This window comes from Podarcis raffonei, chromosome 12, assembly GCF_027172205.1.
Source record: "Podarcis raffonei isolate rPodRaf1 chromosome 12, rPodRaf1.pri, whole genome shotgun sequence".
NCBI lineage: Eukaryota > Metazoa > Chordata > Lepidosauria > Squamata > Lacertidae > Podarcis > Podarcis raffonei.
The window spans coordinates 47681728-47700949 of NC_070613.1; the positions used below are offsets into that span (position 1 = coordinate 47681728).

At 42.5% G+C, this 19222-nt stretch overlaps 2 protein-coding genes across 3 annotated transcripts in view; one reads left to right on the plus strand and one right to left on the minus strand.

Annotated features, from left to right (window-relative positions):
* Positions 1–19222, plus strand: part of LOC128424059 (uncharacterized) — a 155340-nt gene that overhangs the window by 119149 nt on the left and 16969 nt on the right. The window lies entirely within an intron of this gene.
* Positions 1–19222, minus strand: part of LARS2 (leucyl-tRNA synthetase 2, mitochondrial) — a 73103-nt gene that overhangs the window by 46740 nt on the left and 7141 nt on the right. For both annotated transcript variants that reach the window (XM_053409826.1, XM_053409830.1), the window contains exons 4-9: positions 17757–17848; positions 17104–17164; positions 13521–13610; positions 9996–10139; positions 3280–3387; positions 2731–2890 (exon numbers count right to left, since the gene is read on the minus strand). In XM_053409826.1, the coding sequence (XP_053265801.1) occupies positions 2731–2890; positions 3280–3387; positions 9996–10139; positions 13521–13610; positions 17104–17164; positions 17757–17848 (655 nt within the window). The remainder of the gene's footprint in view (positions 1–2730; positions 2891–3279; positions 3388–9995; positions 10140–13520; positions 13611–17103; positions 17165–17756; positions 17849–19222) is intronic.

A 19222-nucleotide genomic window follows, 5' to 3' on the forward strand; every position in this document is an offset into this window, starting at 1 on the left:
GCTCTCTTCCAGCCAACAGGAGTGTAATGGCCATCTCCTAGTCTTCCTGGATCCAGTTGCCCTCTGAGGGGGGGGTTACCCCTCCCTAAGCACAATCCAAAGTGTTGGTGCTGACCTTTAAAGTCCTAAACGGCCTCGGTCCCATATACCTGAAGGAGCGTCTCCACCCCCATCATTCAGCCCGGACATGGAGGTCCAGCTCCGAGGGCCTTCTGACAGTTCCCTCACTGCGAGAAGTGAGGTTACAGGGAGCCAGGCAGAGGGCCTTCTCAGTAGTGGTGCCCGCCCTGTGGAACGCTCTCCCATCAGAAGTCAAGGAAACAAACAACTATCTGACTTTTAGAAGACATCTGAAGGCAGCCCTGTTTAGGGAAGTTTTTAATGTTTTATCGTGATTTTAATATTCTGTTGGGAGCCGCCCAGAGTGGCTGAGGAGGCACGGCCAGATGGGCAGGGTATAAGTAATGAATTTATTATTATTATTAATTACTGAGCCCACCCTTCCCTTTAATAAATTGCTGCCGAGAGATAAAGTGGACAAAAAAATACAGTGGTACCTCGGGTTAAGTACAGTGGTACCTCGGGTTAAGTACTTAATTCGTTCCAGAGGTCTGTTCCTAACCTGAAACTGTTCTTAACCTGAAGCACCACTTTAGTTAATGGGGCCTCCCGCCGCTGCCGCACCACCGGAGCACGATTTCTGTTCTCATCCTGAAGCAAAGTTCTTAACCTGAAGACTATTTCTGGGTTAGCGGAGTCTGTAACCTGAAGCGTATGTAACCTGAGGTACCACTGTACTTAATTCGTTCCGGAGGTCTGTTATTAACCTGAAACTGTTCTTAACCTGAAGCACCACTTTAGCTAATGGAGCCTCCTGCTGCTACCACACTGCTAGAACACGATTTCTTTCTCATCCTGAAGCAAAGTTCTTTTTCAAGGTACTATTTCTGGGTTAGCGGAGTCTGTAACCTGAAGCGTATGTAACCTGAAGCGTATGTAACCCGAGGTACCACTGTACTCAAAATGAAGATTCCCTTGTTCATCAATTACTGCTGATCATCTTGTTTAGACAAGCATGCACTCTAATATTTATTATTCCTATATATTTTTCTATTTCCTAATAGAGAGGAAGGTTGCAGCTCCTCTCAGCCAAGGCCCAAGAACCACAATACGATAGCCAAAGCTGAATCTAGTCTAGCATCCCATTTCCCAACAGAGACTGGCCAGATGCTTCTGCGAAGCCCACAAGCAGGGCACGATGGCAACAGTCTTGGCTCCCCAGCAAGTGGTATTTGGTGGTATACTGCCTCTGCACATAGAAGCTCTACTTTGCCAACAGCTGCCAATAAATTTCTCTTTCATGAACGTCTGCACCCCCCCAAATGGATCTAAGCCAATAGTCAGCATCCTGTTACAATGGATTAATTATGGGTTAAAAAGCACTTCCTTTCCTGTGTCCCCCAGCTATTCCTAATCAAGTTCACTGCATGGTCCAAAGTTCTAATATTATCATAGGCTGAAGAAGACTGTGCCCACCCTCCCTCTTCTTTCTCCAATACAGTAGTGCATAATTTTATACACTTTTAATATCTTCTCTCTCAGCAAGTCTTTAAATGGGGGAACTAAAACCTCACAGAGCTGGTGATCCAGCCCCCTAGCTGTTCTGGCTGCTTACTCTTCATCTTTTCTAGCCTTACAACGTACTTTTCACAATGGGGCAACTGCAAGTGAGCACAGCATTTCAAATGCAGGGGCACCAATAATTCACACAAAGGCATTATTATACCAGCCATCTTATTTTCAAGCATTAAATTTGCATTTTGCATTTTTCACTGCCGCCGCACACTGCCTCTCGTTGCACACTGTAGGGTGATGCAAATCTGAAGTCAGGGATTCTTGGTTGTCAGACCTTACACTACGTGCCAATTTGCAGAGGGGGCAAAAAGCCGCTAGCACGGTATCTGCTGCACTTGGGCACCACCGAAGGAGCTACGTTCTTCAACAAATAAAACTTCAAACGGAGACTCCAGCATACAATTCCTGCATTAGAATTTGTCAAGAAGTGTGATTCCATTGAATTCAAACAATGGTCTCCTCTCCCATCGCAAGTGTTAATTAACAGAGCAAAACTAGGATGACTGTGTTGCTGTTTTGCTCCTGTTGCGAATGGTCATTATGCTCAGTTTATATATATTTCAGCTTTATACTGAACTGGCCCAGAACTGTATGTCTTGTATGTAACGGCCATTTGATTTTGCTGTTTGCAAAGCTTTTCTCATGCATGCATGAGTGTGTGTGCATGTTTGCACAAGCTAATACACACAGACACACACGCAAACCCCTGTCAACTGAAAATATACATATGCTGAAGTGGACTCTACAGGGGGAAAAACCCTTACACCACAGCAATTTCTTAATATTCAAGGTGTCACAATATTTTATTGTTTTCCTGTAAGGTAATTCTGTAGTTTGGTGGTTCAACAGTTTTCAGTTGCTACAAGATACTAATCTGATAAGGGCCTTGGATTCTAGTCTGGTTTCTCAGTCGAAGCAACTTGTCTTTACAGAGAAGATCAGGCTGCTGCCATATGTTTAAAAGGCATGCTGCAATGTTTAAAAAATATTACATGTGAATTGGCTTGTTTTGCACAAGTCTTAGTAAATCAAGCACTACCAAAAGAAAGAAAGAAAGAAAGAAAGAAAGAAAGAAAGAAAGAAAGATAGATTCACCTTTTCCTGGGACAAGCTCCTTCTGGAAGATTTCCTTTAAACAGCTATTTCCATGTAGCAGTCTATGATTAGGCAAGATATGTAAATGGGATGCGCCATAAATGGCTTCAGGTGCGCATGCATAGGCTGATATCGTCTCTCCTGTAGGGTTATTATTAGTCTGACAAAAGACAGGGAAAGGGTTACTGCAATTTCCTCCAGAGAAACACGCACAATTTTCACTTGCAGGCCCCAGCTTGCATTTATGAATTAGTACAGACATTTTCCAGAATCAGTTCCAAAGGCCACAGTCCACATCTGAGAATACAATGGGGAATTTGGTCACAGCCAATCCAGCCATGTCTCTACATGCCCTACGCCAATGTCACTTATGGTATCAGGGGTATGTGTTCTGAGCAAAACAGCCTTGCAGACTAAAAGATCCCTAGCCTTCATTTGCACCCACCCCCCACATGTAATTGCTAACATTTCTAGTTTTACTCCTAACAGTTTTCAGTCTCCTGCAGATTATGGCACGAATATCTCATCACCAAGAAGGGACTTGCTCACCTTTAGCATGAACTCAAAATAGCATCCAACACAGTCTCCTAACCAATGAGCTTGCATTTCCTTTATTCCATACCACTTGGGGAGATCTGACAAACCATCGAGCAAAGCCTGCAACAAAAGCAGAGAAAATGGTAGGCATTCAAACGTGGGTAGAAGATGTTTGCCCCATCCTGTCTCTGCTGCTTCCTCCAGACATTCTCCACCTGACAGGAAGGAATATTCCCTCACTCCTTTTTTTTTTAAGGGGGATTTGCTTTGTTTCCCCTGACTTATGACACCAAGAATTTGCATGGAGGACATGGTATTCTATAAAGCAATCTGTGGTCCTAGGGTCTCATATGGCCTTCAGCCTAATTTCAAAAGCCTCCTGCAAACTATCAGTTCAGATCTGTGGTAGAAGTGATCTGTCTCTCCTGTAGTAGCCTATAGGGTGAGGAGAAAGAGGGAGAGACGATAGAGGGTGGTAGGAAAAAAGGGATCCATGTATTTTTTTGATCTGGCTCCACCCATAGTGATCATGTGACCTCGGACAGATTATCTGTGACCCTCAACAGAAAAAAAGGTTGCCCAACCCTGGCTCTTCTCTATAGATGGCCACCCTACGTTTGAAGAGACTAAGCGCTTGCTCAAAAAGGTCTCCACAAATATGGAACACATCTGCCTTGCTTTTTTAAAAAGGCAAAGCAGTTCAAACGCAAGCCCGTTAAATAAAAGGAATAAGCCAAAGATCAGGTAAATGAGTTGAGTCATGTAGCCTTCAGTGAAACCATTGAAATAACACAGATATGTCCTGGGTCACTCAAATGCAGTACAGTGGCACCTCGGGTTAAGTACTTAATTCGTTTCGGAGGTCCATTCTTAACCTGAAACTGTTCTTAACCTGAAGCACCACTTTAGCTAATGGGGCCTCCCGCTGCTGCTGCACTGCAAAGTTTTTAACCCGAAGCAATATAACCCGAGGTAATATTTCTGGGTTAGCGGAGTCTGTAACCTGAAGCATATGTAACTCGAGGTACCACTGTACATTTTCAGTGAGAAACTGCATGAATACAGTCAGCAATACAATAATAATAATAATCCCAGACACATCATATACTTAAACCGCACCCAACCCCCAATAATCATGGGAACTGCAGTTTGTTAAGGATAATGGGATTTGTTGCTCTGTGGTGTGAACTGCAGTTCCCATGATTCCTTGGGGAACAGGTGCCTGTGCTTTAAATGTATGGTGTGCACAAAGGCACAAGGAATTTGAATAATGTCCTGACACTATTCAACATTAAACACATGACGAAAGAAGCAAAAGATGAGCAAAAGATATGGTCCAAGACTTTTTGGTGCCTGGGACATCCCCTTACAGCAGAGGCGACCTCCATGTAGCCCCTCAAAATCTGGAGGGCACCAATTCCCATAATCCATGACCACTATGACAACTGTAAGGCTATCATTGCCCTATAGCATTTTTTTTAAAACACTCAAAAAAAGACATTTGGCTGCTCTTTAATGCTAGCACCAAACTGGCCACTAAAGTCAGTCTGCACCTGGTTGACCGCTGGGGGTAAATTTAATGGAATGGGCACACAATCCAATCTTGTGGAAAGAAAAGAAGCAGAAATTATACTTTGTGAGAGCTTAGTAAGCCCACACAAACCACTAAATAAAATTCTAGCTAAATAACAGGAGCAGAGATTCAATATAAGGAAATGAGTCTGACGGAGAAATAAGGATGTAGCTAAAGGTTACAATGGAATTTAGCACACATTAAGAGCAAATCAACAGTAAGAAGCACTCACATAATCTACCAAGAGAGCAAAGGAAACAGCAAGTCATAATTTGTTCTCAGAAATGAAAACAATGAATGTCAGAGCAATCCATACCATCGGGCAGGGGTATGTAAAAGCAGAAGCCACAGCCAACACCAAGATTTTATGTGAAAAGGTGAGTCAAGAAGTCAGAACACTGCACAGACTACTCTGAGGCTAGGAGTGACCCATTCATGAAAAAGACAAGCCAAGTTTTAAAATGGTGCTTCAAAATACTAATGGGTTCACAAGTTGGCTTAAAACATGCAGATTTTAAAAAAAATTAAGGAAAGAGATGAGTTTATATTGCTCTGGGAACAGATTTCATGACTAGCTGCTGCAGTGCCAAACTGTAATCAGACAGAATATAGAAATAACATTATTGTCCTTTTTCAAAATAGACATTATACGTATTTGCCACATTAATGGTCCTGGTCCCCCCATAAAAAAGCATGTTTCTTGGCCTGGTAACAATCAGTGTGTCCATATACTACTTCCTTGCCATTTCTACTGTCTCCTGTCCTCATGTGCCCAAGCTCTGGGAAAGTTTGCCTGGTTTCTTAAACCACAGTTTCCCAGGACATACAAGCCAGGAAATTTGGGTTTCATGGATCCCTTATGAGTCAGACAATTAAACCAGAATCCTGGTTTTGAGGGAGACCTTAAACCACAGTTCAGAAGTCACAGAAAACTGTGGCTTAAGACATCAATGAGTTAAGGGGTGAAGGAGGAGTGTATAGGAACATTACTGGATGGTTACTGGACTGATAGTTCATGATTCACTAGACTGGGATTGTTTTCTCTGAACTGGGCCACAGGAAAAAATACCCAAAATTTAGAATGGCTGGAACTAGATAGCAAACCAATACTCCTATCTCAAGGAAGGATAGCAAGGAAGCAGCACTAGTGAAGAAGGCAACTGAGTTGAGGTTAACAAAATGCAGGTCAAAAAATGAGCTTGCGTTTAGCCAGATAGCACTGAGATGATGCCTCTTATTAGAATAAAAAAAGCTCTAGAAATGAGCAATCTGAGGCCAAAGTAGATAGTATGACGACAAATCTATCCAACAATAAAAGCAACAATCTTACAGATTCAAATGCAAATATGTTAAGCAAATCAGGAAAAGGAAACAGTAACTCATAGCAGAAAAATAAAGCAAAAACCTTTAAATCTTCATGTACAAAACCATTTAAAAGTTGGGGTTTTTTTTGCCAACTTTTCAGATCTGACAGGCGTATTTACATTAACAGTGGAGAAACGAGAATTGCATTTACAACTGAGCGTTACAAAAAGAGGCAGCAGTAGAACAGGCCATGATTAAATTTATGAAGATGAGTATCCATTAAAGAGAATCCAGAAACACAAGAGGAAATTTTGATATTGTTTGGAAGTGGCAGTCAACAGCACCAGTTGCTAAGAGACAGAGAGATGAGGGAATTATAGAGCTGGGCAAATCTAGCAAAAGGATGACCTAGATTGAAAACAGATCTGAGATGTTGCAAAGAGAAAAGATTTGTGTCCAGAAGTGAATAGCTCAAATTCTATTCAGGATCTTTGCATTGTGAGAACCCACGTAAACAATATGAGCAGTAGAAGTCTATGGAAGAGACTCTGTATCATTTATCAGAGAGATGAATACCAAAGATCCCCTTTACTTAAACACCAGGTTGAAAAAAAGTTTTATCATAGTTAAAAACCCTGCTCTGAAAATAAGAATTTTAACACAATCATGGCATTATATATACAGCCTTAAAGCTTAACAGTAATCACATTAAATCAATTTATTATGTCAATTGAAAAGCTAACTAATACAAAGCGAGCAACAGAAAAATGACCACTCCAAACGCCATACCATATCTAACACAAATATCGCTTTCTAAGACAGTAATGAAGTGAAGCTATCTGATAGCCTAGAAAATTATTTTCTATCACCTTTTGTATCAGTCTGCAGCCTGACCTACAACCTGTAGCACATGGTTTACGAAAGAGCTATGAGTCTGATTTTAACTGCGAGAGAAGAGGTGAACTATAAGTTTCATTCCACAAGATGGGGCTACCATATCATGGAGACAGTTAATTGACGAACAGCTGAATTTAAATAGATTTATACCACAATCCCACCCAAGTTTACTGTGAAATAAGCCCTACTTATTTCACCAAACTTATTTCACCAATCCTTGACTTAGCAAGACTGCAGCACCAATTCCTCACTCCTAGAGAGGCTCCTGGAGAGGAACTCACAGTCACCTTGTTCCTCTCTAGTCATTTTTTCTCCTTAGTGTCTTGCCTGTACCAGCATTTAGGATTAAGGCCTCTCCTTACCAAGGACACACCTTGGCTACACCTGAGACTACAATTCCCATCATCCCTGACCACTGGTCCTGTTAGCTAGGGATGATGGGAGTTGTAGTCCCAAAACATCTGGAGGGCCGAGTTTGCCTATGTCTATATCATTTAGTGTACTATAAAATCACCATCCCAAAGGGCTCTTCAAGAATTAGATCTTTTCCATTAGTCTCCCAGACTTGGGACATTCATTCACATATTGATCCTCATTAACACAGCAAAGTCGCTGCAGATTTTCAACTCAACCATCTACTGTATTTTCCAAGCCTGGTAGGTGCTCACGTTTCCTTATTGCTAACCCCAACAGCGCTAAAGTGTTAACTAAATCAGAAGCGGCATGAATGAAAATTCTGTGAAAGAAAACTACTCGCGCTAGGCTTCAGTGGGCAATGGTACTCAATGTGAACAATATGCCTTTCTCTTAAAAGGTAAGGGGACCCCTGACTATTAGGTCCAGTTGCACGCAGACGACTCTGGGGTTGCAGCACTCGCTCTATAGGCTGAGGGAGCTGGCATACAGCTTCCAGGTCATGTGGCCAGCATGACTAAGCCGCTTCTGGTGAACCAGAGCAGTGCACAGAAATGCCGTTTACCTTCCCGCCGGAGCGGTACCTATTTATCTACTTGCACTTTGACGTGCTTTCGAACTGCTAGGTTGGCAGGAGCAGGGACCGAGCAACGGGAGCTCACCCTGTTGCGGGGATTCGAACCGCCGACCTTCTGATCGGCAAGTCCTAGGCTCAGTGGTTTAACCCACAGCGCCACCTGCGTCCCATGCCTTTCTCTTACTGAGGCCCTATTTGATTTGCTGAATTAATGGCCTATACCTTGCCTAATTTCGTGATGCAGGGGGCAAGGGGAAGGAGGAGGAATATGGTGGCAGAGAGTGAGAAAGAAAATGTGGTGATCGACCCATTTTGGGCTCTGGCCTTGCCCACAACTAGCATGCACCCCCCCAAAAAAAACCCCAGAATACAGCTGTCAAGCGAAACACGTTCCCCACACCTGACAAACAGAGAAGAGAGCACTTGCTCATTCAAATGCAGAGCCACTCAGACCCTTGATTGCAACTTTCTGGTAAGTGAAACACTAGCAGTGAGCAGTAATGAAGGATGTATCCCTCAACTTTAAACAACAGAGGGCTAGACAGAAATATGCACATTAACCCCCCTCTCTCTTTCGTGTGTGTGTGTGTGTGTGTGTGTGTGTGTGTGTGTGTGTGTGTAAGAAATTGTCCCATAGAGTTTGCAACAAAATAAGCCACTCTTAGATTTCAAGACAAAATGGGAGTATTTTCAACACAAATACTGCATAACCAAGCAGAAACCCGTGTGAAGTACGAGACTTTTCAAGGATTCTGCATACATTATTCTTGTAACTATGGAAACAAAATAATTATAGTCTTAAAATACATAATTAATATTAGACTCTTTTTTATCAACAAAAAGCCTAAAAAATAAAATTAAAAACACCCAAATCCAGTAAAAATTGCACATAGTTAGCATAACCGCTTGGGCATAGCTTATGTGGCTTTAGCAAAAGGTAGCAAAAATAAAATAACCAGTAAAGAGAAGATTATGTTGACACACGAGCAGATACATATGCACAAATAACTGAGCTGAATTCTCCGTAACATATAAAGATGATGCAAGCACCAAAGGCTGTAAGCAACGCGCTAAAGGCTTTCCTTGAACTTCATGCAGTCTCGTGCCATTAACAAGATCTGTATAGCATTTTCAAGTGTTCAAAGACCTTTACATGCATTATCTTACTGAAATCTTTACAACAACCCTGTAATATAAGTCAGGAAAAGGTTTCCTTAAGGCTCCCTAGTGAGTTCATGGCAGAATTGAGTTGGAAACTGGGGACTTTTGATTTGTAGCAGTCTCTTAGGCTAGCCGTTCCAGAGAAAAGGGCCATACACCTGCAGCCCATGGCTCTTACACTGACTAAACCACCCATATATCCTAACTGTTAAAATCGCCATAGAAAGCACTGGAGAGGCTGTAGAAGGAAGTAAAGTTGTGAAATGTTGACAGGGCTTATGGTACTCGCTCAGGAATTGTTACTCCAAAAATACTTTAAGTTTTGTATTTGCAGTTTTACAAGTCAAGTCATCTTCCCAATTTGTCACAGTGAGAGGGGGGAAAATATTGCCAAGAAAAATAGTTCTAAAAAGGTTCATGCATCACACATATTCATTTTCTCCTTTTCACGCTCAGAAAGATGTTTTTGTCCAAATAGAACAAACCTGGGGGGAAAACGTTGGATTATACTAAAAGTTATGTTAGCGTGACCTGCCAGCTGAACACATTTACATCACAAGATGTTCTTTAAAGGTGAACAGGCCAAAACTAAATGGTGCTGTAGTTACATTATAACGATGTAACTCTATCCATTTTTGTGGCAGCGTAGTTATAATGGCACCATAGTTATAATGACAGACACTTATCGACAGCAGGAAGAGAAAATGATCTTACACACCACCGAAACCTACAAGCCTGTTACAGATCTGGAAAAATACTTTGACGGGAGGGTTTCATCTGCAAAATAATTTATACTCACACCTTTGCATAGGCAGATGTTTTAATGAACCATTGTTTGAGGTATTTCTTTTCCACTTTTGCTCCCGAACGCCACGAACAGCCATTTTCATCCACCTGTTCATTAGCAAGAACAGTCTGATCCACAGGATCCCAATTAACCATTGCCTAAAAAGATGCCAGGAATCAAATTGAGAGGGAATTCTGGCATTAATAAGCATGTCAGTTAAATGCAGAGTTATTAGCGGGTTGTTGGGTACACATACGCTTCATTATACACCTTTAGACTCCAGGTGAAAACGTTCCTCTTTAACCAGGCCTTTGGCTGATTGACATCCGACACCCTTTTAAATGTCTTTGTTTCTACTCACTGGATGAAGATACAGTAAGCTTGCAACTTACACGCATTTAACTCATTCAGCTTACACACTTGGCAAAAACATAAGTTAAATAAAAAATGTGTAGAAAGTTGGCAAGCATCTAGGGGGGGAAAAGTTTGGCAATCCCACCTGCCACTGCACCGAATGTGTTTTCACTATACGCAATTTTGACTTTGGGCGTGATCCCAGAGCATAAGTTGTAGGCTTACTGTATACAAATTACCCGTATTTTTCACTCTATAGGACGCACTTTTTCCCCTCCAAAAATGAAGGGGAAATGTGTGTGCGTCCTATGGAGAGAATGCAGGCTTTCGCTGAAGCCTGGAGAGCGAGAGGGGTTGGTGCGCACTGACCCCTCTCGCTCTCCAGGCTTCAGGCAGCTATCCGCAAGCCTTTGGAGTGCTCCGAAGGCTTGCGGACAGCAGCCTGAAGCCTGGCAAGCACAGCGTCAACTCCCGCTGTGCTCACTGGGCTTCAGCCAACCATCCGCAAGCCTTCTGAGCGCGGCGGGAGTTCCCGCTGTGCTTGGAAGGCTTGCTGATAGCTGCCTGTTCTGGGGTCGGGGGAAGTTCAGGCTTCCTCGCCCCCAGCCCCGCAAGCTCCGGGAGCGGCGGTGAGGTTGCGCGCAATCTTGCTGCCGCTTCTGGACCTGGGGGGGGGGGATAATTTCCCCCCCTTTATTTCCCCCCCTAAAAACTAGGCGTGCCCTATGGTCTGGTGCGCCCTATGGAGCGAAAAATACGGTAGTCACACAAATATACGGCATAGCAGCATGTTTTAAACTGCTTTGAGGTTTTCTACATTCAGAAAATATACAAATTTTATGAAATAAAATTAATAAATCATTTTTAAGAAGAGAAGGTAAGTCATGTAGAAACGATTTGCTGGTTCAAGTGGCATTTCTATTGCTATATCTGATAACAGATAAATGAGGAGAGCCATATTTGAAGTTATTCCTACACAAATGACCTCACTGTTCACATTACCACTGTGCAGAAGGTATCATGGTGCTACTGTACAATGCACAGCCTTCTGTGCATTATCTGATGGCTGGCAGGATAATATAACAATATAAATTAAACCAACTCCAAATGAATGGGAATGTATCATAGAAGAACAGAACCACCTTTCATCTCTCCCGTAGCAGCAGCATCTTAACCTTTGCCTTCCAAGGGAAATTAAAGGTTACACGTATTATTAAAAGCCCACTCTGTTCAGTACTGAACAGAACATTGGTTTGGATCCATAGCTTTGTTTGTGTGAGCTAAAGCTCTACTCAGATATGAGGAGTGTGGCTCACTGACGTTCTCTCCCCACCATGGCAAACCATACTGTTACGCTGTTGCAGAGGGTGCCAGCAGATGGACATATACACAGAATACTGTGGTATTAAAATTATATCCTGAGACAAGAGGTATCTTACTGTTCTTAAAAAATAAATAAAAGGAATTGGACAAATTAGGCACTGGTTGGATAGTGTTTTCGAGGTTACCAGCATGAGTTTGACCAAACTGCGGGAGGCAGTGGAGGACAGAGGTGCCTGGCGTTCTCTGGTCCATGGGGTCACGAAGAGTCGGACACAACTAAACGACTAAACAACAACAAAACTAGCTAGCAAAACATTGTGCTAAAACATTACTTCTTCTTTTTTTTATGCAGTGGAATAATCTGTCACAAATTGCATAGTATGATTTGCTCAGTCACAGAGTTTGCTAGCCGGCAGTCTGTGATGGAGGACAGCAAACGCAATCCGCATACTCTCAGAAGAAGTTACTTCTGTTCTAGTCTTTTGAACGCTGCGGAGTTGAACTCTGCCTTTGAAAAGAGCTTGCACGACTAATCCTGCACTCAAATTAAGTCAGTCTCTGATTCACCGCATCATCCTTTACACTTGCTTCTAAAACTCATTCCTTCACAGACTCTTCTCTTTACAGATGTGTGTATATAAAACGATGCCATCCTATAAAGACAAGTCTTTTTGGTTGCCTCGCAATTAGATTCCTAGGCAGACTGAAAAAATCCTGCCTTTGGCTTCTGCACCCACTACTGCTCAAGGGCTTATGAGATTGACCTGTTGCAAAGCGTCACTTCCGCAGACTCCTCTAACAGGAATGACTACATGTGCATGTCCTGCCTTGCAAAAAACCCAAAACCCAATTCTTTCCAGCATGTATCTGGCATATCTTCGCTTCCAAAACTAAAATAGCTTTATATTAACAAAAAACAGTCCCCCGATGATTTCAGCAATGGAAGAATATTGCTTTTTGAATGTATGACCTCCTTTGGGACATTGAAGTCCATGGAGTGAAGGGATTCATTTGCCAAATTAGAAAGTCTCCTACAGAAAAAAAAAATTATCCCACAAAGCCCACAATAGTCACTTTAATATAAGTTACACAGAACTAAACCAGGCACAGCAAGCTGTGTTCCCATTACTCTCTGGGTTTGACTACTGAAATGCATTATATATGAGGCTGCCTCTGAACATAGTTCCAAAGTTTCTGCTAGTTCTTGAACTAGTTCTCTGGCTAGTCAGATCATCTCTCATTAGCTTTTAAACAAGTTCACTGGCTGGCAGTCTGTTCCCAAGCTGATTCAAATTGCAGATGCTCACATTTAAAGGCTTGGGGACCCAGGAACTTGAAGGACCATCTATTCCCACTATATCTTTAGATGTCTGCCAATGCCCTCCTCCAGATGTTCGTCTTCCTTCAGAGCTGAGGCACCAGAAACCAGGAAAAAAGCTTTACTGATTTAAGTGCCCCTACCTACTGGACAAGCTAGCCTTCAAAATTCTGGTTAAATTGGTTTTCTGTGGCAAATTCAATTCTTCATTTTACTGTTGTGCCATTTTTATTTGCTTTATTATTATTATTATTATTATTATTATTATTATTATTATTATTATTTTGTTTGTGTTTTGTTTATTTGCTTGATTGCATCATTAGCTGCTTTGGAAATAGTAATTCAGAAGAGTGGGGGTAGAAAAATTTATAGAAACAATCATCAACTTATGCAACATAGAACACCACAGGCACTCTCTCTCTCTCTCACACACACACACACACAGTTTTCTACAGCTGTATGTCTGAAAGTCACCACACAAGCAATAATCACCCAAGGCTTTTAAAGGCATATCCATAATATAAAAAGAGACAGTTCAACTTACTTCATTTTCATAGGCTAACCCCGCTTCATAAAGCTTAATAAAAAGATACTGTGTCCACTTATAGTACTCTGGCAAACAAGTGGTTATTTCCTGTAAACAGAATAAGAGCAATTTCAGTATTGGTTCCTCAGAACAGTAAGTGGTTCATGCAAAAGATGACCACCTGATTCAATATTCCATGTGCACTCTAATGAATACAGAGCAGTCCTGGATATCACCCACTAAATCAAGGAAGCCATTTTAAGTAGATAGGGGAATCCATGGCCACAATGTGTCGGCATGTGCCTAAACCCATACACTGTTGCTTCACAATTTGAGAGCAGGGGTGATGTAAGTTTCTTGGCAGAGCCAGTAAAGCCTTTACAGCGTATTTATATTACTGGGCTCGATGTATAGGGCTAGGCAGGCAGCACAGACACATCCTCTCAAGCTTAATGGGCTTAAGCGACAAGAGAGTACACTTTGGTTCGACATTCTTGAAGGTAAGAGCAGTATGACAATGGAACCAGACAATGGTGAGCCCCTGCTGGGAGAATGCACCAACTCTGGATTTCCTGCATCAAGCTGATGATTGGACAAGAAGGTCTAGACGTCTCCCTCCAATTTGATGATTCTAAGTGGTTCATTCACTAACAGAGGAGACTGTTTCATTAGGTGTGAATGTGGCACTTGCCCATCAACCTCAGCCTGTCATTAGCCAGCTTCCAACTGCCTGCTGTCTTTACTTACATTCAGTTCAAGGGGTTGGCGCTGGCTGTCAGCTTCCTTAGTCTCAGTGTTACCATCACAGAGCTCAGCGGGTAGGAAATACCGTATTTTTTGCTCTATAAGACTCACTTTCTCCCTCCTAAAAAGTAAGGGGAAATGTGTGTGCGTCTTATGGAGCGAATGCAGGCTGCACAGCTATCACAGAAGCCAGAACAGCAAGAGGGATCGCTGCGCAGTGAAAGCAGCAATCCCTCTTGCTGTTCTGGCTTCTGAGATTCAGAATATTTTTTTTCTTGTTTTCCTCCTCCAAAAACTAGGTGCGTCTTATAGAGCGGAAAATACGGTGGTTGGCTCTGCCTGGCATTGGCTCTGGCGCCAACTACTGTTGGCCTCCGTGCCCTTCAAGAACCAAGGGGCACCGGCCACTACTGCCTGCTAAAGTGCAACTCTGATAGAGTCTTGATATCACTTGTGAGCAAAGCACAAATAGATTTCTAGGTTCAGGGAAGAGGAAGTAAGTCAAGCTTCTCACCAGTGACACAGATGATCAGCTACCAAGTGATTCTCTGGCCATTTTTTATACTCTGCCTTTTTCCTCATGCGCTTATTTAGACTGCAAGCCTGACAGCAGGGCTCCCCCTTTGTTAATCTCATGTACTGTGCAAGGTCATGGGTAGGCAAACTAAGGCCTGGGGGCCAGATCCGGCCCAATCACCTTCTAAATCCGGCCCGCAGACGGTCCAGGAATCAGCGTGTTTTTACATGAGTAGAATACTGTACAGTGGTACCTTGGGTTAAGTACTTAATTCGTTCCGGAGGTCCGTTCTTAACCTGAAACTGTTCTTAACCTGAAGCACCACTTTAGCTAATGGGGCCTCCTGCTGCCGCTAGAGCACGATTTCTGTTCTCATCCTTAAGCAAAGTTCTTAACCCGAGGTACAATTTCTGGGTTAGCAGAGTCTGTAACCTGAAGCGTATGTAACCTGAAGCCTATGTAACCCGAGGTACCACTGTATGTCCTTTTATTTAAAATGCATCTCTGGATTATTTGTGGGGGCTGCCTGGTGTTTTTACATAAGTAGAATGTGTGCTTTTATTTAAAATGCATCTCTGGGTTATTTGTGGGGCATAGGAATTCGTTCTTTTTTTCTTCTTCAAAATATAGTCTGGCCCCCCACAAGGTCTGAGGGACAGTGGACCGGCCCCCTGCTGAAAAAGTTTGCTGACCCCTGGTGTAGGTTAAGAAATAATATTGTCATCATTATCACTCATTCTCTCCTAACCCTACAGTTCAGCCCCCTAGCTCTCATTCCCTGCTGCAACTCAGCCCCAGAACAAGCAACGAACAGCTGCATATTGCTTCTTTATTTTAGCCCTGCCCCCACCTCTCTCGCCTTCCTCCACTGCTTCTCCTGTGTTGAGACTGTAAGCTCCTTGCATCAGGGACCTGTCCGTTTGTGCCCTACAGAGGGTCATGCACATTGATGGCGCTTCGTGTAACAAATAATCACATCGTAAGTCATAAAGCATGTTATAACTCCTCGGCTAGCGAGGGGATGTCAGCGCTGAGTTTCTATTTTTGTCCACTGGTGAGTGGGTGGGTGTATTTTTCTGTTTATTGTTAGCGTGCTGCCACCATTATTATGTGGGGGTCGCTTTGTGTGTGTGTTTTAAAATGTTGTACGGAATATTAATGTGTTACACAATTCCTGCCCTCGTCTATGGTATAATGCAATTATGTACATTTTTATCAACGTAAGTTACTTGGAGACAAGAAATTAATAGGTTTAAACAACAATAGTACAGTGGTGCCTCGCAAGACGAAAAGAATCCGTTCTGCGAGTCTCTTCGTCTAGCGGTTTATTCGTCTTGCGAAGCAAGCCCATTGACGGATTAGCGGATTAGCGCTATTAGCGGCTTTTAGCGGCTTATCGGATAAGCGGCTTAGCAGCTTAGAAAAAGGGGGGGGGGAGGAAAAAATACCCACAGGCACTCGCAAGACATTTTCGTCTTGCGTAGCAAGCCCATAGGAAATTCGTTTTGCGAAGCACCTCCAAAACGGAAAACCCTTTCGTCTAGCGGGTTTTCCGTCTTGCGAGGCATTCGTCTTGCGGGGCACCACTGTAAGTAAACTCATCCTAGAGAAGAACTTTCTTAAAACTGACTTCAAATTCATGCACGTTAACGATATGAAACACTTATAACACACACACTTCAATAATGCACAGACAATTACCATATTTTTCGCTCTATAGGACGCACTTTTCCCCCGCCAAAAATTAAGGGGAAATGTTGGTGCGTCCTATGGAGCGAGTGCGGGCTCCCTGGCTTCAGTGATAGCAATGCGAAGCCTCCGAAGCCTGTGCTCCGGAGGGTTTGCATTGCTTTCGCTGAAGCCAGGAGAGTCTGGTCTTTGAGGCTGGCGGTGGGGGAAAGCAGCGCTTCCCCCCACCGCCAGCCCCACATTCTCGGGAGGCAGCGGGAAGGCGTGTGACGCCTTCGCGCTGCTCCTGGACCTGGTTTGGAGGCTGGCGGTGGGGGAAAGCTGCGCTTCCCCCCACCGCCAGCCCCACAAGCTTGGTAGAAAAGCTCGCAGGAGCCGCACGCTCTTTAAAGGGGCTTTTCCTGTGGGCTTTTGCGGGAGATGGGGGAATTCCCCCACCTCCCTCAATAGCAGGGAGAAGGTCTGGGAGAAGTGCACAGGCTGCGTGCAGCCTGTCCGCTGCTCCCAGAGCTGGGGGGCGGGGGGAATCATATTTTTTTCCTTGATTTCCCCCTCTGAAAACTAGGTGCGCCCTATGGTCAGGTGCGCCCTATAGAGCAAAAAATACGGCAAGTTTCATGAAGTATACATCTTAAAAGAAAAAAAGCTTACCCGATCCCAACTAAAATACAAGCCTAACGCTTCAAGCTGCTTTCGCATGTGCCGAATATTACTGAAAGACAAAATAAAATCCATATTTAAACAGAAAAGAATATTTCAGAAACAACTGCTCCCAAGAAAAGGCTCCTAAACTCCTCCAACTTGCACTGGGTCAACTTAAACGGCCTCAGAGTTTCATCCACCATTCACTTTATAAAAATCCTTTGCCAGATTGCTACTTATTGAACCCCATTTCAATTACAGATTAACTAAAACCAAATCATTTTTTAAATATTAATATGAGTGACACAATTTTAAGGAAAAAATCTTATTTCTGGTCCAATATGGGAAGAGTGAGCTGCAAATTCCTGCATATGTAGTGTGTAACTGATGCTCCTCGTGCATTCACACAGTTGTATCATCCTATGTAAGAGAAAGCTTGGCTTAATACCTGATGAGCTAGAGAATGTATGCACAATCTTAGGTATTGGTACCAGGCACAGTTATAGACAAATTCTAATGACAGAGACATTGCTAGGTACGTATCTCTCTAACCTGGGGCATTTTCTATAGAGCAGAGGCTAAAAGAACATGGAAAGGAGCAAGAGCAGCAATATTCTGCTTCAGAACTGACACATGCATAAAGCAGCAAGAAAAACAAACACCTTTGTGTCCAGTCTGCTGGATGCAAGCCATGATCAATTGCCGCATTCTCTGCAGGTAATCCAAACGCATCCCATCCCATTGGATTTATCACCTGTAACAAAAATAAGAAATGTCACCCTTTGTCACTTTCCAGAGTGGATTTAGCAACACCTCCAGGGCTCAAAATAATGAAGCGTTTTTCAAAATTCAGCATCTTTGCTGTTTCATTGAATCATCCAGACTGCGCCTGTCACAAACAATTTAGCTTTAAGCGCAATGTACAGGATACTTAAAAAAAATATTATCTAGTAAGAATCAAGCCTGCCCTTCGTGTACTCTGCATGCATACCACCTCTCCAAAAAAAGGTAGTACTGTATACAAATTTAACTAATAATAATAGGTTGGAGTTGGACTTAAATTAGATCTGATTAAGCTGGAAAGAGCAGAGGTAGAGCACATCACGACTATGATTTAAAATAGGTACAAAGCATAACTTAAAATAGATATGTGTTTTATATGAAATTAAAAGATATATTTATCAAAGTAATATATCCAGCAGTGCAAAATGCCTTTATTAACACTTCTATTATGATGTGACATTGGTGCTGTTACAGTCTTTACTGTTGAAGACTTTGCTATTACAACAATGAATGTTTTAAGAGCACAACAGTACTGTAAAGCACATTAGATAACTAGAATTAAACTTTTAGAGCAATTACCAGCAGGAATTAATTACTATTTATCAAGGATAGGCAATCACATCTCCAGGTCTTTGAAAAGTTCACTAGGCTGTGAGGCCCAAGCCTACACTGATTAAGCTAAAAAAAACCCCATGTTAGATTTAATGGAATGTTTATACAGTACTTTGCTTGTATTTGCAAGGGGAGAAAAACCTGAACAGACTTTAGCTATTGTATTTAACCTCCATCTTAGCAAATTTGCAGTGTGATCTTGCTATATTAAGCACTGTATAAAGTATTAGTTATTGTTCTAGTAGGCCTTCTTTCTGCTAATGCGTCAATCTCACACTTCCAGGGAAACAGCGCAAGAGACTGAGGAAGAGTATTTAATGAGCAACATTTCAAAGTGCAATGTAAGCCTCACAAATAAGGTTTTCTCCACTGCACATCAAGTAGGTGCCAACAGTAGTTTGCATGCCAGATTTGGTTATTCTTAGCCAATGCCTGTATACTGAGCGGTACCTTGCTTTCATTTAGCATCTTAATAAATATTCATGTTAATAGATGGAGTGAAGCACTAGTCCAACACCCTGTAAAGTCCAAGACCTGGGAAAGGGATCATGGAAATACAAGGTACAAAAATGGCTGACTAGAACACTAAGCCTAAATCTGAGGCCACTTATGTATATTATATAAATATACATCCTGTGGACCTTTGTGTAAGGCCATTCCTTAGTCTCTGCAGCAGATGTATTTAGCTGTTACTGTAGAGTTAACTGTATTGAAACAAAATACATTAGGGAAA